The 18,256-nt window shown below is 39.4% G+C and overlaps 1 protein-coding gene across 1 annotated transcript; it reads right to left on the bottom strand.

Moving 5' to 3' along the window:
- Window positions 1–13,205: 13,205 nt before the first annotated feature.
- On the bottom strand, window positions 13,206–13,966 carry LOC148714362 (zinc finger BED domain-containing protein RICESLEEPER 1-like). Its single transcript, XM_089929927.1, has 3 exons — window positions 13,595–13,966; window positions 13,344–13,520; window positions 13,206–13,259 (listed from the first exon to the last, which is right to left on the bottom strand). Exons 1-3 carry the CDS (start codon window positions 13,964–13,966, stop codon window positions 13,206–13,208), a joined length of 603 nt encoding a protein of 200 aa, XP_089786053.1.
- Between the last annotated feature and the right edge of the window lie 4,290 nt (window positions 13,967–18,256).

The raw sequence follows: 18,256 nt of genomic DNA on the forward strand, positions 1-18,256 counted from the left end.
AAGTGGTAAAAAACTTTTCAGTCTTTCTACAGATGCATTCCCCTTGGCCATAGAGCTGTCTCGTGAGGTCCTTTCTCTTGTCTCCCTGCATCCAATGGGCGAAGGATGGGTAAGAGGCTCTCCTAGGTTTTGGTAGGCCAAACCAACTAACTCTTCTTTGTTTATTGTCTCTGACCTAACCTATTGATAGGTCCGGGGAGGAATGGCTCGCATTCATTGGATGTATGGTTTTGATAATGTGTAGCTAGTCATAATTTGCACTTGTTAATTCTCAGATCCTGTGTTTCTTGGGTGTAAGATAGAATAATGTCACACGGGACAAGTGTAGATGTGGAGTTTGATCAGGATCCAGGCCTACGTGAAGCCACCTCACCTCATGTCACTTTTCATAAGTTGCTGAGTAGGCAAGTAATGGTGGCATCCTCAAAAACCTTGGTAGCGACAACTTGGGAGGTTTAAAGGAGTGGTCTTCCTCAAGAATCTTGGTACATCGTCACTAATATGGGAGCCTATTTATTTGAATTAGCTCAGCATTGACAAGCATGGGTGGTGAAAACGATGGGCTTCTTTAGCATTAATTCCATTACCTTTCGAGCTACTCTTGAGTTGCTTTCATGGACAAATGGAGCATATAAAATTCTCACATCTTTAAAACGCCTGCCATATCGTTATTTTGGGCCTGCTTGGGAAGAAGGTGACATGGTATATATACTGAGATTATAGTTTAGATTATTTTAAAAAAAATAAAAGAAGGATGTAAATGTACTCAAAATGATGGGAAAAATCTTTTTTTTTTTTTTTTTTTTGGTAAAACGGCAATCCATTTCTACTAAATCAAAAGGAAGTACATCCTGCTAAATCAGAGGAGAGTAAACAGAGCAAGAAATGGGGAACACCAGCTAGACTCGTCCAGATGACGTCCCCAGCGTGGCGAGCCACATATAAGGCTACCCAATCCGCAGCTCTGTTCACCTCACGATACACATGACCAATCTGGACAGCTAACATCTCCTGAACCAGTCTGCGGGTATCTCGAATCAATGGGTGGCCATCACCATATCTATCCGCCCCCCGTATCCAGTCAATCACCGTGGCAGAGTCGCCCTTAATGCACAGTCTGTCAGCACCCAACACACATCTCGCATACCGGATACCCTCCCAAGCAGCTCGTAGCTCCGCCCCAATGACCGTCAAGCCTGGAGTGCTCCGACCACCAGCTGCAATCAAACTGCCGTACTGGTCCCTAATAACAAAGCCAACTCCTCCAGAAGCTCTATCCATCGCCATACACCATCAAAATTCAGCTTAAGAAAACCAGGGGGTGGGGGTACCCAGAAAAGAGAAGCATACCTAGGCGCTGAAACAGCGGAAAAGGTACCCCAGATGTCCCTAGCCACCTCAGATGACGTCGATGGAGTCACCAAACAAACCTCCGCTGCCTGGGCCATAGCTCTATCCATAACAATCCTCGGGTGCAACCCTCTCCCCTCGAACATGCGTCCATTCCTATCCAGCCATATATGATAGGCCAGATAGGCAGCTGCAACCCCAAACATGGCTGTGCTAGATCTCCTGGGAAAAATCTTTTTCCCTCTACTTTAATTTCTCCTATTTGTGCACGAGGATTCATTTCTGATGTGGGTTATCTAGAACTCATTACTAGAGCTATTTTTTTAAATATTTAATTATTTAATTTGTAAGTGGAAAAGTCCCAATATGTAATTAAGCAAGGAGTTAAATTCAGCTTATAATTTATTTTTGTGAAAATTTATGTGATGCTAACTTACGCTCAATTAATTCAAATGGCTTTTTGCCTTTCTTCTTCTTGATTTTTTTGAGACGACCGTGACTGCATCCAGAGCAATCCGACAAAAGAAGTTGACAAAGAGTGGAAGAAACAATCTCAAGATTTTTCTAAAAGAACTTCTCCGAGTGATGCACAGTAAAAAAAAGTAACTCAGTCGGCAACGCTATTCGCTTTCCGAAAAATATGAGCAACTCAGAAAATATGTAGTTTCTCGGAAATCCTACATACGTCCTTCTTTTAAAAGGCCTTAACTTTCAATCTTTTGTCAAGGGGAATGAAAAGAAAATAAAAAAAAATGGTGTCATGTGCAGCTTAAGCAAGATGAGGATTAAATAGGCTCACGTGGCAACACGTGTTTTGTAATATTTTCAAATAAGGCATGCCATCGTCGGCAGCTTTGCCTCTTCCGGTTCGGCCGCAGGCGTTTCCACTTTCCGTTATGTTATCTAATATATATGTTTTAATACTGAATCATTTTAAAAAATAGCATCCAGTAGATTATGTAAATAAGTTTGTTTGCCCCACTGCCCTTAGATGATACAAACAAGATTTTATTTATTTTTATTCTTTAATAAATGGTACAAACAAGATATGTAGTGCATCTAAATGCTGCTTCCAAGAAGGTTATACTACTTTTACAACTCCCCATAGTCTAATTCACTAAAAAAGATAATATTTATGTGTTTTTTTTTTCTTTTCTCATGTTGAACTGTTTTTTCTTTGCATGGCTTTCTTGGACCAAATGGAAATTATGAGAAAATAAAAGAGGAATATTTTGTTAGAAAAGAATTTTTTTTTTTTTAGTTGTTTCAGCAAAAAAACCTTATGAAGAAAATTTCTCCGAAAAACCTTATATACTTTCTTTTATAACAATTATGTTAATTTCGAAACATATGATTAAAATAACAGCACAGCAACTTTTACTGCAACTTCCTTTGTTATTCATCATTATTCAACCAAAGAAGAAAAACTCCTCTTCTCCTTTTCTTTTCTTTTCTTTTCATATATTGAATTAGTTTAACTTTTTCCTATTTTCTAGGCGACAAATATGTACTGTTACTGTGATATAAAACAAATCAAGAAATCGAAACTGATTTGCCACCGTTGGCCTAATGTCCTTGTAGGTGTCATGCATTTATCCTTTTTCTTTTATTGATGAGTATAATGTAATAAAATAATTCAGACAAAACACCTTTCTTATGGTGCAATGCGAGCATAAGTCATTGAAAATTTTCTTGTTGCAATCCTCTTGCGTGTTCAAAATATTCACGTCGGCCGCCTTCTTTGCCTCTTATTCTTATGCTGCCATCATGTTTATCATATGAAAAAAATGTTTTGCTCAAAATCGGGGTATAGCCTCCACAGCGTGTCACCCTCATCCTGACGATTGCTTTCTCCAACCATAGCGGCTTCTTCTTCTTCTTTTTCTTTTTCTTTTTTCTTTTGGTACAATAGATGCGGTTAACAAAATTCAGAAACAACAAATAAGATAAAGAACCCGACACTATGTCATGCTTCCTCCAAACAAAATCTTCAAAATGGTGAGTTGTATAGGAAGCAATGCAGTCAGCTGCACAATTTGTTTTTTTGTAAACGTGTGTGATCTGATAGACACCACCCTTCTACAGTAATCCGTGATTGTCAAGCAGCAACGGCTTGCTCTCATCTACACGCCTCCAACTCCTAATCCAATCAATCACTGTAGTTGCCTTTGCCGGCCGGTTGTCATGCATCATGAGGCAAACTATGCAGCCACCATTTCAATCGAAGACCAAAACGTCCATAATGCACTTGCTGGACCTACAGCTTGTCAAGTAGCAGGCATCTTGGGCCCCAAGTGCGCATGCAAATCATATTTAGGAGGCTAAGAAACGGTGATGCAAGGATATATAGGTGATGGGACAAAGAAGTTATTGATGGGGACATCAGAGCTGATCATCCTTCTGTTTAGTCCCCTATTTTATTTGCCTTTTATTTCTGGGTTTGTTTGCAATTTTATTATTGTAGGACTTTATTTGTGTATTTTGGGCTTATTGGAAATTATTTTGTATAAGGGGGTTTTATTTTAATTATTCTTATTTGGGCCCTATTTATAGAGGACTTCTATGATGATTAGGATTAATGAAGAATTAAGAATTTTTTTCCCCACGTCTCCCTCTTCTCTCTTCCTCCTTCTCTTTCTCCCTCTTCTCCTGCTCTCTACCGTTCTTCCTCTCCTCTTCTCCTCCTGTTCTTCCTCCCCTTTTCTCTGTTTCACATTTTACAGCCACAACAGTCATTCTGAGTTGGACCTTTCACTGCAGCCGCTTTTTCCGTGTTTGGTGCGCATCAGTCATTTACTCATGTTTGCCTCCTTAGAGTATGATTTGATCTTCTGGTCCAGGACGGTGGACTCCATGCATCAAGCTGAGAATCCAATTGGTGTTAAGGCATTGTATATCAAAATTTGGATAAATTTAGATCTTTAGTCTGATTTGTACATCAGGCTTCGTGATGTTTGTGATTGAATTTGGATAAATTTAGATCTTTAGTTTGATAAGAACATCAACATTTAAATGAAGAAAGTATATAAGAATTTTGGCTAACCTAATGCAGAGTTTGGCGTTAATGTGGAACAATTCAATCCATTGGGAGCGAATGGTATGGACTTTGGACGATTTTAGGAACTCCTTTTATGAGCTGTGAGAATGGAGCAGGAATCCAACGAATCCTTGGCTGGGGACCCTCACTCTAAATGCATGCTCTGGATCATTAAAGTATAATTGTACGTTGTCCTTTGCACCAGCTGAGCTGGTTTAATTTTGACCCATAAATGAACGTACGCACGCAGCCGAGTCAAACAATGAACCATGTTATCCTTGCCATGGGGCCCTGCTTGATACTAACCTTTTAATTCACTATAATTAAAGCCTGCTGCTTCTTATATTTATTCCACTCTTCCTCTCTTTTTTTTCAATTTTTTTATATATAACTTCTCTTATATATGTTAATTGTATATAAAGATCTTTTGCAAAAGCCCAGCTCAACTCTTGGGCTTATGGGTCGGCTTGAAGAGGCCAGGCCCAATTAGCACTTGAGCGTACCTGGTGCACACGATGGATGGAGGAGTCGGGAGTCTTCTTCCTCCTCCGATCTCGCTAAACTCTGAGAGACCTAGGGTGAGTTGAGTTTATCCAAAACTCCAAAAATCATTTATTTAAGGCTTTTTTCTACTTCTTTGAGTTCCACCACTGGAAACGCTAAAGATCGCCGCCGATTCCAAGTCTTCTTCTCGAGTTTCTTCCTCTTATTTTTGCCGGAAAGAGTCGTCGGATCTTCGCCGAACTGAGGTAAGACCTAAGCTACTCTTCCTCTCTTCTTCTTCTTGTCTTCTACCCGTGATTTCCTTTGAATTGAGCCGACAAATCGCTAGAATACCTTCCGAAACAAGGGTGCCCTGTTTTGGCTCCTTTCTTCTGGGTTCTACCGTCGCCGGCTGCTTGGATTGGTTGAATTTTTCCATCTCCCAAGACCTTTATGTTTGGGTGGAAGTAGATTAAGGAGATCGGCCATAATTTAGACCGAGTTCTCCCATTATCAATCTTGATTTTTTTCTCTTCTTCGGCCAGCCACCCTCGTCGATGGTGTCGCAGCTGAAGGCCACCCGTGGCCGCCGTCGCCGAGGCTGGACCACCTTGGCCCCCACTACCCTGATTTGAAGAGGAAGGGAGAGATGGACTCTCCCCTATTTTGGAGAAGAAGAAAGCTTTCTTTCTTCTTTCTCTCTCCTCTCTCTCTTTCTCTCTCTTGATTTTCTCTTCATCTCTTTCTCTCTCTTTATATGATTCAATGGACCCAGCAGGAGGATCCCAGATGTTCTCTTTGTGGACCCAAGTTGACCTCAGTAGAGAGTTCTAGTATAGTGTTGCTGCGACCATCCGCCGCACTAGCTCTAGCCCGACCATCGCCGAATACCGTTGGACTCTATTATCTTAGATTCCTATTGTGTTACCTGTACCATTGATTAGTTCTTGTTTCATAATTTAACTGGTTGGATTAGCTGAAGCCGATCGACATGGATCGTCAAACGCTACTATCTAATCGACCCTGTTCTTCCTTTACTTCGACTGTTATCAGTTACCATTAAACCCATAATTAATAATCCATAATCTATTACTTCGATTGGATATATATTTCTTAATCAGATGGATTGTGTTATGTTGTGCTAATCGATTCGAACAATTGGGCATTGTCATTTAGTTGGCCTCGTATATCTTCCTATCTGAATCTATTTTCATAGTCAGCCCTAGTTTTGTGTGGGGCTACAATCATCGGGACAGAAAGAAGCTCAACAAGATTTTATACTCTAGTTCTAAATTGAGGTGAGACCCCGACCCTTTATTTATATTTAATTTTTAATTAAAAGAGAATAGAGAATATGGGTAATTTAAATACTAGAACTCTAAAATTAGATAATTACTGAATAATTAATTTATTAATATAGCAAGTGATTGATAAGGGATAAGTTGGTATTATATTGATATTAAATTGATTGGACATGTTAGGTATGGATTGGTAGCGTTGTAGCTGCGTTGGATTGCAATAGAGGTAAGAATTCTTGTACTTGGTCACCAAATACATATATGTTTATTGGTTTGTACCGTGGGATTTGCATTGATGAATTTGGTTTGGCATGTGAAGATATATTTTATATGATTTTCAGTATAAATATATTTGTATGATTATTATATATATCAGATATTGAAAATATAATTATGTGAACAAAGATACTATTAATTTGAGAGAAATTCATTATATAAGTGGAAACTGATTTGACAAGAGTAACATATAAATTAGACGAACAAGATATAGTGTGGATTAACCTCGTCATGAATAGCCTTTACGAGTTTATGCGTAGGGTAGCGTCAAAGGGTTTACGCGTAGGATAGCGCCTATGGGCTAATGCATAGGGATAGCCTCCACGAGCTTATACGTGAGATAGCCTCTACGGACTTACGCTTGGAGTAGCATCCATGGGCTTATGCGTGGGATAGCGCCCATGGGCTGATGCATGGGGATAGCCTCCACGAGCTTATATGTGGAATAGCGTCCACAGGCCGATGCATGGGATTTGTCAGTCTTGAACTGATTCATGATCTTGGTTGGTCTACAACCGAAAGTTAATTAATAAGAAATATGAAAATTAAGTTAATGAAAAACGGATGACATAACATAAGAAAATGTCATTGAATAATTGGATACATTTGAGTTATGTGTGTGTGTGTATATGCATTTATGATAAGATGATAATGTGCATATTATTTGTATGAGCTTTCTGAGTATTGATATGATAGTCATATTATTTGGTATTGCTAATTGATTATTTTCTCATTACTTATGGTATAGCGATTCGGAATTCTTATTGGAATGTAAAGCTCAGAACCTCCTTTTTCTTTTCTTTTCAGAGTTGCAGGTTGTAAGTAGCTTAATGCTTAGCTATGGTTGAGATCACATGAAAAGGGATGAGTAGAGAGAGCATCATTGATACTGGTTGAATGATTAAATTTTGTAATTGGACCAGCTTTATTATTTATTATGAAATAAGATTGTTTTAGTTCACGAATATTGAAGTTATGATAAATTTTTATGCTTATTATATTTTCTAAGGCTCTGCCCTAGGAAGTGTGCGGCTGTGTCATGTAATCGAACCAAAGTGGTGGGTTTGGGGCGACACCTTTCTTTTACATATTTGTCTTTCTTGCAAGAAATTCTTCCATAGAACATTAGTTTTTATTTTCCCCCTCCATACATCATTGAGTGAACAAGTGCCGTATTTCTTCCTACTCCTTTCTTTACCATGTTCTTTTTGGAGATTCCAGCTACTAAGGTATTCAGGCTTCTTTCGTATTCATATCTTTGAACTCGAGTTCCTTGATATTATCATTAATTGTGAAGATTTAGATTTTGGTTATAGTTCATATTGAGCAATGAGATCATCAATAAACATGAATTATTCACTAATTAGAATGCCCAAAGATCATGTGAAGAGAGATAATTGAGAGGAAAATAACATATGCAATCATGAGCAATAACAAATTAGTTTTGAATCTTGTTGTTTTTTTTTTGTTTTTTTTGAAGATAATGGAGTTACTGACTTTTAGCTATATAAAAGTTGAGGCTTTACATACAGCTAATCCACGAAAGAGTCTTTTCCTTAAACACTATTTTTCTCAATTTGTATGGTTCTGTTGTCCTCTTAATTTTCATACACAAAGCACATCTAAATTGCAAGGAATGTATTAGTTTTTGGCTAAATCAATTTTGATTGGCATAAAACAATGATCATACATGATTTAATCTCGCTGTCACTATTCTTTGATATATATATATATAGATATTGATAAACTCCAAGGTGTGTTTGAAGCCATTCTTCTTTTCCCTCAGGTATGGTTAGAACTTTTACACATTTTCACAACCATGAGTTTGAGTCTATTTCTCGTAACCTAACTATTTGGTGCCGGTATTATGGATCCTCATTCACCGAGTATTCCTATGTAAGATCATCTCTGATATTATTAAATCTTTCTATATTATTTTCACAACTTTTATCCTGATATTATCTATATTTTTTTCTTCCATTTCTTAACACCTTTAATAAATATCGGAGTACCTCTTCTTACTAGAGCTTCTTTATATCTTTATTGTACATATCTATATCATCTCCATTAATTTTCTATCATTTGTCCTTAATTTATGCAACTACTATAACTTCCCTAATATATTCATTTTTTTAAATAATTATTTAATTGCTATAGTAGATTGATGTTTTAGCATTGCCAAATAAAGAGAGTTATCAATGACTTTTTTATTTTTTTAAGGAGAGTAGCCATTTCCATTATTTATTCAATTAAAATAATATATTTTTTTTGTGAAATGAAATCCTCATGGCAATTCAGTAAAAGAATTTTTAACTCTATGTACATTGACTTAGTTAAATAATGTCATCATCATTATTATTGTCCATTATCATTCCTTGTACTAGCCAATAACAACTCTTGTGCTAGATATCTCTTAACATGATATTAGCAGATTCAGTCAAGGCATGACCGGGCAAATAGTAGAGTTTCTTCATCTTACAAAGCAAACAATCTTTAGAGCACTTTTGAATGGGAAATCAATGCTCATGAAGGCCTAGGTTTCTACTGATATTATCTCTATATGTATAAGGAAAAAATAAGGATCGGTTGGACCCTCCCCTCAAGATTCTTTTACTTGTAAAATGAGAAATACATTTTTCTTATTCTTTCATCAAATAGTGCACTCTCCAATGCCGAATGTGGTCCATTAATTTCACAAAGAAACGTTATTGGCCTCCACTTTGAGATTTAATGAAATGGATAACTAGCTTAGGGCTTGTTTGATTTGGTGTCAGTGGACTGAGCAGGAGCTCCCTTCATTAAAGTGGCTTCGGCTCGCTCTGAACCATTAATTTCACCTTAAATTGGGCTCATGCTGAAACTCATTTTAACTCCACTTTGGACCAACCAAATGCGCTCTTCGAGATCAAATTGAGTTCGGATGGGTACTATTAATGTTTTTTAGCAGCTAAATAGTTTTTTAGAACTAGTTACTATTAATGTTTAAGTACGTAGCATCTTACCTGCAATATGAACCTAAGAAGCGTGTCATGGTTAGAGCATGAAACCACTTGCAATGGTGCAGTGGACCTTGCTCTTGTCCTTAGTATATCCATCTGTTCCTCAAAGCAAGTTTAAATCTTATAAAAGGACATTAAAAAGAATCAAATAATTATATAGCGAAGAGTACAAGTTAACAAAACAATAAAAGAAATCTAGTAGCTACCCAGGAAACAAAAAAAAATAAGGTAAATTCGTTAGGTGTATGACACTTGGGGCTGCAAACTGGGTGGTTGATCATGTAGCTAATCATTTTGCTAGTATCCTATGGGCTGGAGATAGGGAGCTATCCTTGGCACTCCGGAGTATTTTGTTTTTTGATTTTAGTAGGTGTATCCGTATTCGTCGGGTATGATCCGCCCGCCTTAGCCGAAAAAAAATCCAAAAAAAAAGAAAAAAAAGAAAAGAAAAGAGGATATTGGTTATACTTTTGAGCACCAAGATCCATGGGCCAATCTGACCATTTGCATGGCAAGTAATCAAATGTAGCCATCACAAGCATGGATCACAGAATGCATGCCGCTTCATTCCACGTTATCTCAGGTTGCAACTATCATGTTGTATTATTATTGAAGTAGCTAAACACATGTGGAGATGATTCGCATGCCGAAATTGATGTCTTGATCTCCGTATCAAGGACTCACTTCCAGTCCTCTCGTAAAGAAGGACGCGTTACATCCCTATTTTTTCCTCCAAAAAAATGTGTTATATTTTTACTCCAGTTTCTCGTGCTGAACGTGGTTCGCATTTATATTTTGTGCATGGCACTTAACATACCGTTTTTTTTTTTTTTTTTTTTGGGATGAAAGGATGATAAATCCATCAAAATTCATATAGGGGAAGGGGACGAATCAGATGCAATGAACTGGAAGCATCTGAACCAGCAATACATTATGCCAAAAGAAGGCTTCTTTTGATCACAATGACGACCTGGTTAAGTCCTTTAGATTCAAGATGGAAATCGAAACAGCTCAGGACTCTTTAGTTTGGTTTGTGGGAAGAGGAGGTAAAGTGAAGTCACTAAAAAATATAATTTTTTTTTATATTTGGTTAGTGTTTTCAAGGAAGAAAGAGAGTAAGATTTTCATATTTTGTGGGAAAAAGAAAAATCTATATAGAATATACAAAAGTCCAATTCTCACCAGTTGGAAATTGTGATAATTTTTTTTTTCAAAAAAGCCTTTAAGCTTTTAAATAGAATGGAATGAGAACTTTCTCTTTATTAAGGCCATAACATGTATTTTATATAATTTTTCTAAAAAAGTAGATGCGCAGCCAAATATAAGCCACTCGAAGATGTGCTCATTTCTTATGATCAACCAAGCATGCAATAATTATTTTTTCCGGCATCAACTTTCTAGAAAAAGTATTTCAGTAAAAGAAGATACTTCCCATGAACCAAACTAGTCCGTGCCATCTCTTTTCGGGTTTAAATACTCTAGGGCTTGTTTGGTTCGCGGGAAAAGAAGGGGGGAAAGTGTGGTCAACGGGAAAGTAATGAGATGCCTCTTGTTTGGTTGGAGTTTTCAAAGGAGAGAGAAGGGAAAGTTGTATTCCCATGGGAATGTGATTCCCACATTTCATGGGAAAGTCTTTCCCATGAGAAACATGGGAAAGTTACTTTCCCATGAGGCGGGAATCACTCCATTTTTACTTTTTTCCAAAAAGTCCCTTCAGTATTAAAGAAGCATTAAAGAGGCATTAAAAACCTAATTTTTATTAAGGGCATAATAGGAATTATATATAACTTTCCTAGGAAAGTGGATGGCCAACCAAACATAAGCACATTGGAAATTTGTCACTTTCCCATGGTCAACCAAACATGCCAAAAGTACTTTCCTAGGCATCCTCTTCCTAGGAATTTGTTTTCCAGGAATCATATTCCTAGGAAGGAAAATGCTTCCCGCGAACCAAACGAGCCCCTAATGTTGTGCTCAAGCCAAACATTCTATCATACTGCAGCCACAGCATTGCTCCGGAGGCTCCTCCATTTATCATTGACGTTTAAACCCCTTCCATTTAGACCCGCAGAAAAACTAATATTCCAAGTCTTCTGAAAGTTCTTCCAAAGCATGTAGCTTAATCAATTTAGACTTGAAGAAAAGGTTATTGTCGGATGCATCGAAAAAACTATTATGAACCAAACATGACTCTTCAAGGTAAAAAAGAACAAAATGAAATATTAGACGGGAAAATGCTTCGAACTTGTTATAGGCACACGAAAAGTTTATCCAATCCACAACTGCTGATTTGGCAATTCCACAGTGAGCTAACCTTCGTTTTTGCAATCTCCAAGTTTTGCCATTCCTCTTTTACCATATTGCAAGAGAATTGTTCGTGTACACATACACATGCACAACGAGGGCCGCCCGATCCTACTTGATCAAGAATGGCATTACTGTGCTGAACGCATGATGTTGCTGGCAAGAACAAATCCGTCAATGGGCCAGGCCGGCTCGAGCAGCCCAAAACTGGCCTAAAATATGTAGCCCGATTTTGGATTGTAGACCCTTCCGACTGGACAAGGCTGTCATGAAAGCATTCATTAGTTGAGGACTTTCCTGAGGCTTACAGGCATTTACATTTGGGCCCAAGCCGTGTAAACCAATGCCAGTTTCAAGCAAAAGCAAGAGGTTTTAATAACCTGCCCATTGGATCCCTAGGCTGCTGGCTTGTTCCAATTTTGCTGTTGGTGCACGTATCTCTGATTTTGAGAAAAGATGGGGTAGATCCCATTTACAGATGGCTACAGCAGGAAATAAACCTGGAAGAGGGAGGGGGAAACATGCCCCTCCAATTTTTATTTTTATTTTTCTTTTCTTTTTCTTTTTTATAATCTTGTTGGCCTAGTAATTGGGCTACCAATGGCTGAATAGTTCATGGTGAGTAGTTGGCATGATTGCTAGTGCAATGACCATGGGACTGGCCTCAATGTACATTGATGCAGACTCAAGGACTTTTCCTTATTCAAGCTTTTCAATTATTTTACTAAACTAATGAGGTTGTGATCGCTTCAGGTCACATTGTGCTGATGAATGGGCCGGTATATCTGCCTCTTCGAACAATGGAAGTAGCTTTTGATTTCTATTGTGCAGGTGCGTGCAAACACTAGACAGTTCGGCCATCCCATAGCCCTTGCTTGGGTCAAGCTCCAAAAATCTTGGACTCCAAAACAATCATATCTTAAATTTATACTGAGGCAGCACATTAGTTACCTACGTTCGAAGAATCATAGTAAATATTACCTCAGCAGGAGATACTTTGAAGACAAAAGTCGAGGATTCAGTAGATTTTGGAGAGTGATAGAAATACCAGATTTTTTTATCAGGCGACTATGATCAAGAGGCATCAGAATAGGATTAGAGTCTTCGGAGGTAAGGATGAGCAGTTGTGGGAGGATCCTGATATGGTTCGGAGGATTGTGGAGGGCTTCTTCAGGGCTAGGTGGATAGATCAGACATGAGAGAGGAGCCCAACGGATATTCCGATGCCTCTGGTCGGGGTGATGGAGGAGGAGATTACAACACTGATCAAGCCAGTATCAGAGTGGGAGATTAGGAAGACTGTATGGTCCCTTGAGAGGGACAAGGCTCAAGGGCCGGATGGTTTTCCTTCGGTGTTCTTCTGGAGGTATTGGACGATTATGGGACAGGATGCGACGACAGCCATATAACAATTTATCAGTATAGCTATGATGTCTTCTGACTGGCAGATGACCTTCATCACACTGATACCAAAGCGGCAGGATGCTTCCATTGTATAAACTCTTCATCAACCTGTAAATTAAACAAGAAACCAGAAATTATAAATTAAAAAACTAACTACTAAAAGATATATTAAATACTATAAATGATATATACATTTGACGACTGCTCCAATACAAGCTCATAACGCAACCAATCTCCAGTACAAATCAAAGCTTGTACAATTGCAGGTTTCAAAGAGCTATGATATTGATCAAGCACTCTACCTCCAGCACTAAATGCAGCCTCTGAAGCAACAACAGTAATATGAATGGATAGTATGTCCCGAGCCATCTTTGATAGATAGCGAAATTTTAGGGTGTTAGCTTTCCACCAGTTCAAAGCATCAAACTTGTCATAGTCTTCACGTCACTAGGCTTGTAAATATCTTCTTCTAGATATATGTCCAACTCAGTTTTGTTTGAAGGAATAACATTCCTATGTTGTTCAGCCCACATATCAAAGTCATCATTAGCCCTTCTTTTTCTTTTCAATTTGGAGGAGGTACTAGTGATATCGCTAGCACTAGCATTTATTTGTCCATCTGAAGATACATATTCATTATAGAGCATATCTAAAGCTTCACGAACATCATCAATATGGCGTTGAAAAACATCCACACCATAAATTTTTGGAAAACAAAATATAATGAGCTGTATTTTATAGCGAGGATCCAAAACTGCTCCAATTGCCATTAGTAAGTTACAGTCTTCCCAATACTTCTCAAATTTTTCATTCATTCTTCAGTCATGCGCATCACAAAATCTCTAGTATCGAAGGACATATCATTTAATTTCTTCTTTACTCTCCAAATTTCTTTAAGGAATAAATTTGAAGTTGGATATTAACGTCCTAAGAACACTTCTATGGCTTCATTAAAAACTTCCAAAAATTTTGAAACTTCTGTAGCTCGTATCCAGTCCTCCTCAGATGGTAACCATTTATAGTTGGAGTCTCTTTCCTTGTACATTGGAAACACCGGTTTGAACTCCAATGCTGACTCTAGCATTTCATATGTTGAGTTCCATCGAGTAGGCACATCAAGTTGAAGAATTTTAGAGGTTGACAACTTCAACTATTTAACAATTTCATTAAACTTATGAAGTTGTGAAGAAGACATCTTCAGATATTTCACACTTTTGCGAATATTCTCAATTACATCTCGTATTTTTGCTAAACCATCTTGTACCATTAGGTTCAAAACATGTGCACAATAGCGAACATGAAATATTTTTTCATTGAAGTAAAGCTTTTCTTTAATTTCAAAATTTTTCCTCAAAACCTTGACTGCTGTGTCATTCGAAGATGCATTGTCTAACGTAGTAGTAAAAACCTTATCTTCAATCCCCCATTCAATTAGACATTGAAGAATACAATTAGCAATAGTAATTTCCATGTGGAAAAGTGCCAAGCTACAAAAATTTAAAATTCTCTTTTGTAACTTCCATTCAGAATCTAAGAAATGTCTAGTGAGGCAAATGTACCCTATTGTTTGATTTGAAGTCCATAGATCAGTCGCTAAACTAATTCTATCAACATTTCTTAACATTGACCTCAACTTTTGCTTCTCAATTGCAAACATTTTCTTGTAGTCATTCCTCAAAGTAACCCGCTTTATTAGCTCAAATTTTGGGTTAAGAGCTTTACAGAATAAAACAAAGAACTGATGTTCCACCATCCTAAAAGGATACTCATGCACTATAAACATCTTTGCAAGAATCTCTCTTATCTTGTCTTTATCATACTTGTAAGTTGCTAGCATTGCATGACCTTGAGTAACCTCAAATGACAATAAGCTTTATTTTAACTCTTTGTCTTCGCTAGACTTAGCAAGTTTTCGAGGCATGCAAGCGTTTAAATGTCTTTTAAGATAAGTTGTGGCACCCCCCTTCTTCCATGCCAATTTAGCACTACAATAATTGCATTTTACCTTTGTGTTGCCATCTACTATTACGATATCAAATTCAGTCCACACCTCATATCTCTTCCTCTTGTTTGGGTTATCCCAAGATTGTTCTGTACCCATTTCTTTCATTTCATCCATTGCATCATCTTTATGAATAATATTTTCTAATTCAACAAGTTCGTTTGCACTGTAAGCTGTAGAGGCATGTTGATCGAATTCAGGTTGGCCATCTGACATTTCTTGAAAAATATAAACAACCAATCAAATTACATATTTAGTACATAAGTATGCCATACAAAGCCTATTCAAGGACAAAACAAAACCAATCAAATTTAGACGCCAATTCATTTAAATACTTGAAAACATAACATTCAGCCCTCCTCCCAAACACATTTTCATAAAGAAATAATAATAACAATAATAACAGAAACAATAAATAAAAGAAAGAGAAATGATGGAAAAACTCAAAACAGTAGAGGAGCTGAGGAGTGAGGAGCAAAGAGATGATGGACGGTGAGGAAAGAAAAGGGAACTCACCAACAAGTTGGGGTCGGGGGGTCAGCGCCGCAGCAAGTCGGGGTCGGGGGTCGGAGAAGGTTCGGGAGGAGCAAGTCGAGGGGTCGAGTCGTCGAGGTCCAGATGGGTTTGAAGGGGTAGGGGTGAGGGGCTCGGAGGAGAGGGTGGGGCGGAGGGGTTTGGAGGGCGAGAGGGTTTGGAGGGAGGCAGGGGTGAAGGGGGGTTGGAGGGGGGGGGGAGGGGTTTGATGGTGCTGTCTGTGGAGTCGGCTTCACGGCTAACGGCATAGCATGCGGGTGAAGGGAGGCAGAGTGCGGCGGGGCCGGAGCGTCGGGCGGTAGTGAAAGGAGGAGGCAAAGGGGCTTCAGCTTTCAAGCCTTCGAACCACCAAAGTGCTTCACCTTCACGGCTGGTTGGTCCTTTGAAGGCAACGGGGGCAGACCGGCAGAGCTGATTGGAGCCTTGGAGGTGGAGGATCGGCCGCAGAATGGAGAAGGAGCTGCGCCGCAGCAAGTCGGGGAAGGGGATCGGCCGATCGGGATTCGAGGGAGGGCTGGGAGTGGGAGTCTGGGAGACAAGGGTAACTGGCCAACTGGGGGCTGGGGCGGTGCCGTGGTGGGGCTTGGTCAAATGGTCAATTGGGAGGGGGCTGGGCCGGGCCGGTTGGGAGACTTCACACTTCACAATTCAGACTAGAGCTCCTTTGGGCTGGGCTGCTGGCCGATTGGGAGACTAGAGCTCGTTTGGGCTCGTGAGCTGCTCGGGCTCGAGCTCGGATGTAAACGAGCCTCATATTGGGCTCGGGCCCGTTTGACTAACGAGCTGAGCCTGAGCCGAGCTTTTATCGAGTCGGGTCCAAGCCGAGTCCGAGCAGCTCGGCTTATTAACAGGCCTATCTGGAAGGTGGCATGGGGCTGTTTACTAACCAACAGTTTGCTAGCTCGGCGAGGAGTGCGGATCACCCAATGCTGTGAGGTGTGTGTGGAGTTTGAGGAGACCATTGATCATGTCCTTTTGCAGTGCCCCAAGGCAAGAAAGATATGGAGTAGATCACGGGTTCCCTTGCCCTAGTCGGTGGAGTCGGTTCAGGACCTCATCCATCTGTTGAGAGTGTCTATGCGGAGTCCCAGACTCTGGGAGGAGGGGATTGCCAGAGCATTCACGGCTTATCATATTTGGTTGGATAGGAATGCTGGCTTATTCGAGAGTAGGAGGGCATCTTCGAGGATGGTAGTAGATAGAGCTACATTGCAGGCGGGGGAGGCTACCGCAGCCACTGCATGGTTTTCTATGAGATAGCCAGGGACATCTGGGGTACTCTTTCCGCGGCCACAACGCCCAGATTCGCCTATATTTCTTGGGTGTCCCCACCTCTTGGTCATTTCAAAATGAACTTTGACGCTAGCATGTTGGTGGATGGTGTATATGAGGGTGTTGATTTTGTGATTAGAGATTCTCTTGGCAGGTTGGTAGCAGCCGGGAGTCGGTAGACAATTGGTCTTACTGTTGTAGAGACAGAGCTTCGGGCTGCATGAGAGGGATTGTCATATGCGAGGAGGCTTCTCGATGCCGAGCAGGTGCATCTCGAGGGTGATTCTTCTGTAGTGATTAACTGGATACGAGGTTTGGATAGGCATGGTGATGGCCACCCTCTCATCAGAGAGTCTCGCAGATTGGTTTGAGAGATGGGTGGTCTTCAGGTAGCACATGTTCTTCGGGAGGCGTACCGAGCAGCAGACTAGGTTGCTTTTCTTCTTCGCCCGGCACTTTGGGGAGTTCCTCTGGACTTTTACAGGAGATATTTTCTATCCCTTGTACTCTTTACTTTTTATTGATTTGGCAGGATGTACTCACCTTCGAGCTATATAAATTGACGCTTTCACCAAAAAAAAAAAATATTACCTCATATATTGTCAAGCATGTTTTGAGAGGATAATAGACTAGATGGTTTCGTATGTGGCGGTCTTGGAAGGCTTTCTGATCTTATTCATTTATTTTTGAGATATTATTTTGGAGGATGCGCAGGATGTATTTACTCTAGAGCACCTTAAAGCTGCCGGTTCAAACAGAAGTTAAAAAAAGGAAAAACAAAGACAAAACAATAGAACTTCCAAGGCGCAATGTGGGGAGCGGTTGGAAAGAGAGTGCAGCGTTTTTTACTTGCGTCCAACTCACAGGACCTAAGAATGCCCAGTGCCGCCCATCTATATTTCTCCGTTTGAACGCTCGGTCAAAGCCTCAACGCGGCTTTCCAAAGCGCATTTCCTGCTTCCCTGGCAGACAACGACGCTTTGTTGGCGTCACCACTTACGTTATCCTGGGCTTTATATATATATATATATATATATATATATATATATATATATATATTTGATGAAAATGATAATTCATGTAGCTCTAACATCTGCTATATCAAAAAAAAATAAAGAATACAAAGTAAAAAATATGTCTCCTACAGAGAAACGTTCGATGCATGTGCAAACTTTATGAACACACGAATATGTAAGCCATGCTTGTTCCTTGGGCTTCGATTGCATCTTTTACACACACAAAAAAAAAAATAATGATTGATCTTCTTCGTAACATCAATTATTAGCTCTTATTTTGT

The sequence above is a fragment of the Phoenix dactylifera genome, chromosome 3 (genome assembly GCF_051530095.1).
Source record: "Phoenix dactylifera cultivar Ajwa chromosome 3, Ajwa_hap1_PhDact_Kaust_v1.1, whole genome shotgun sequence".
In the NCBI taxonomy this organism is placed as follows: domain Eukaryota; kingdom Viridiplantae; phylum Streptophyta; class Magnoliopsida; order Arecales; family Arecaceae; genus Phoenix; species Phoenix dactylifera.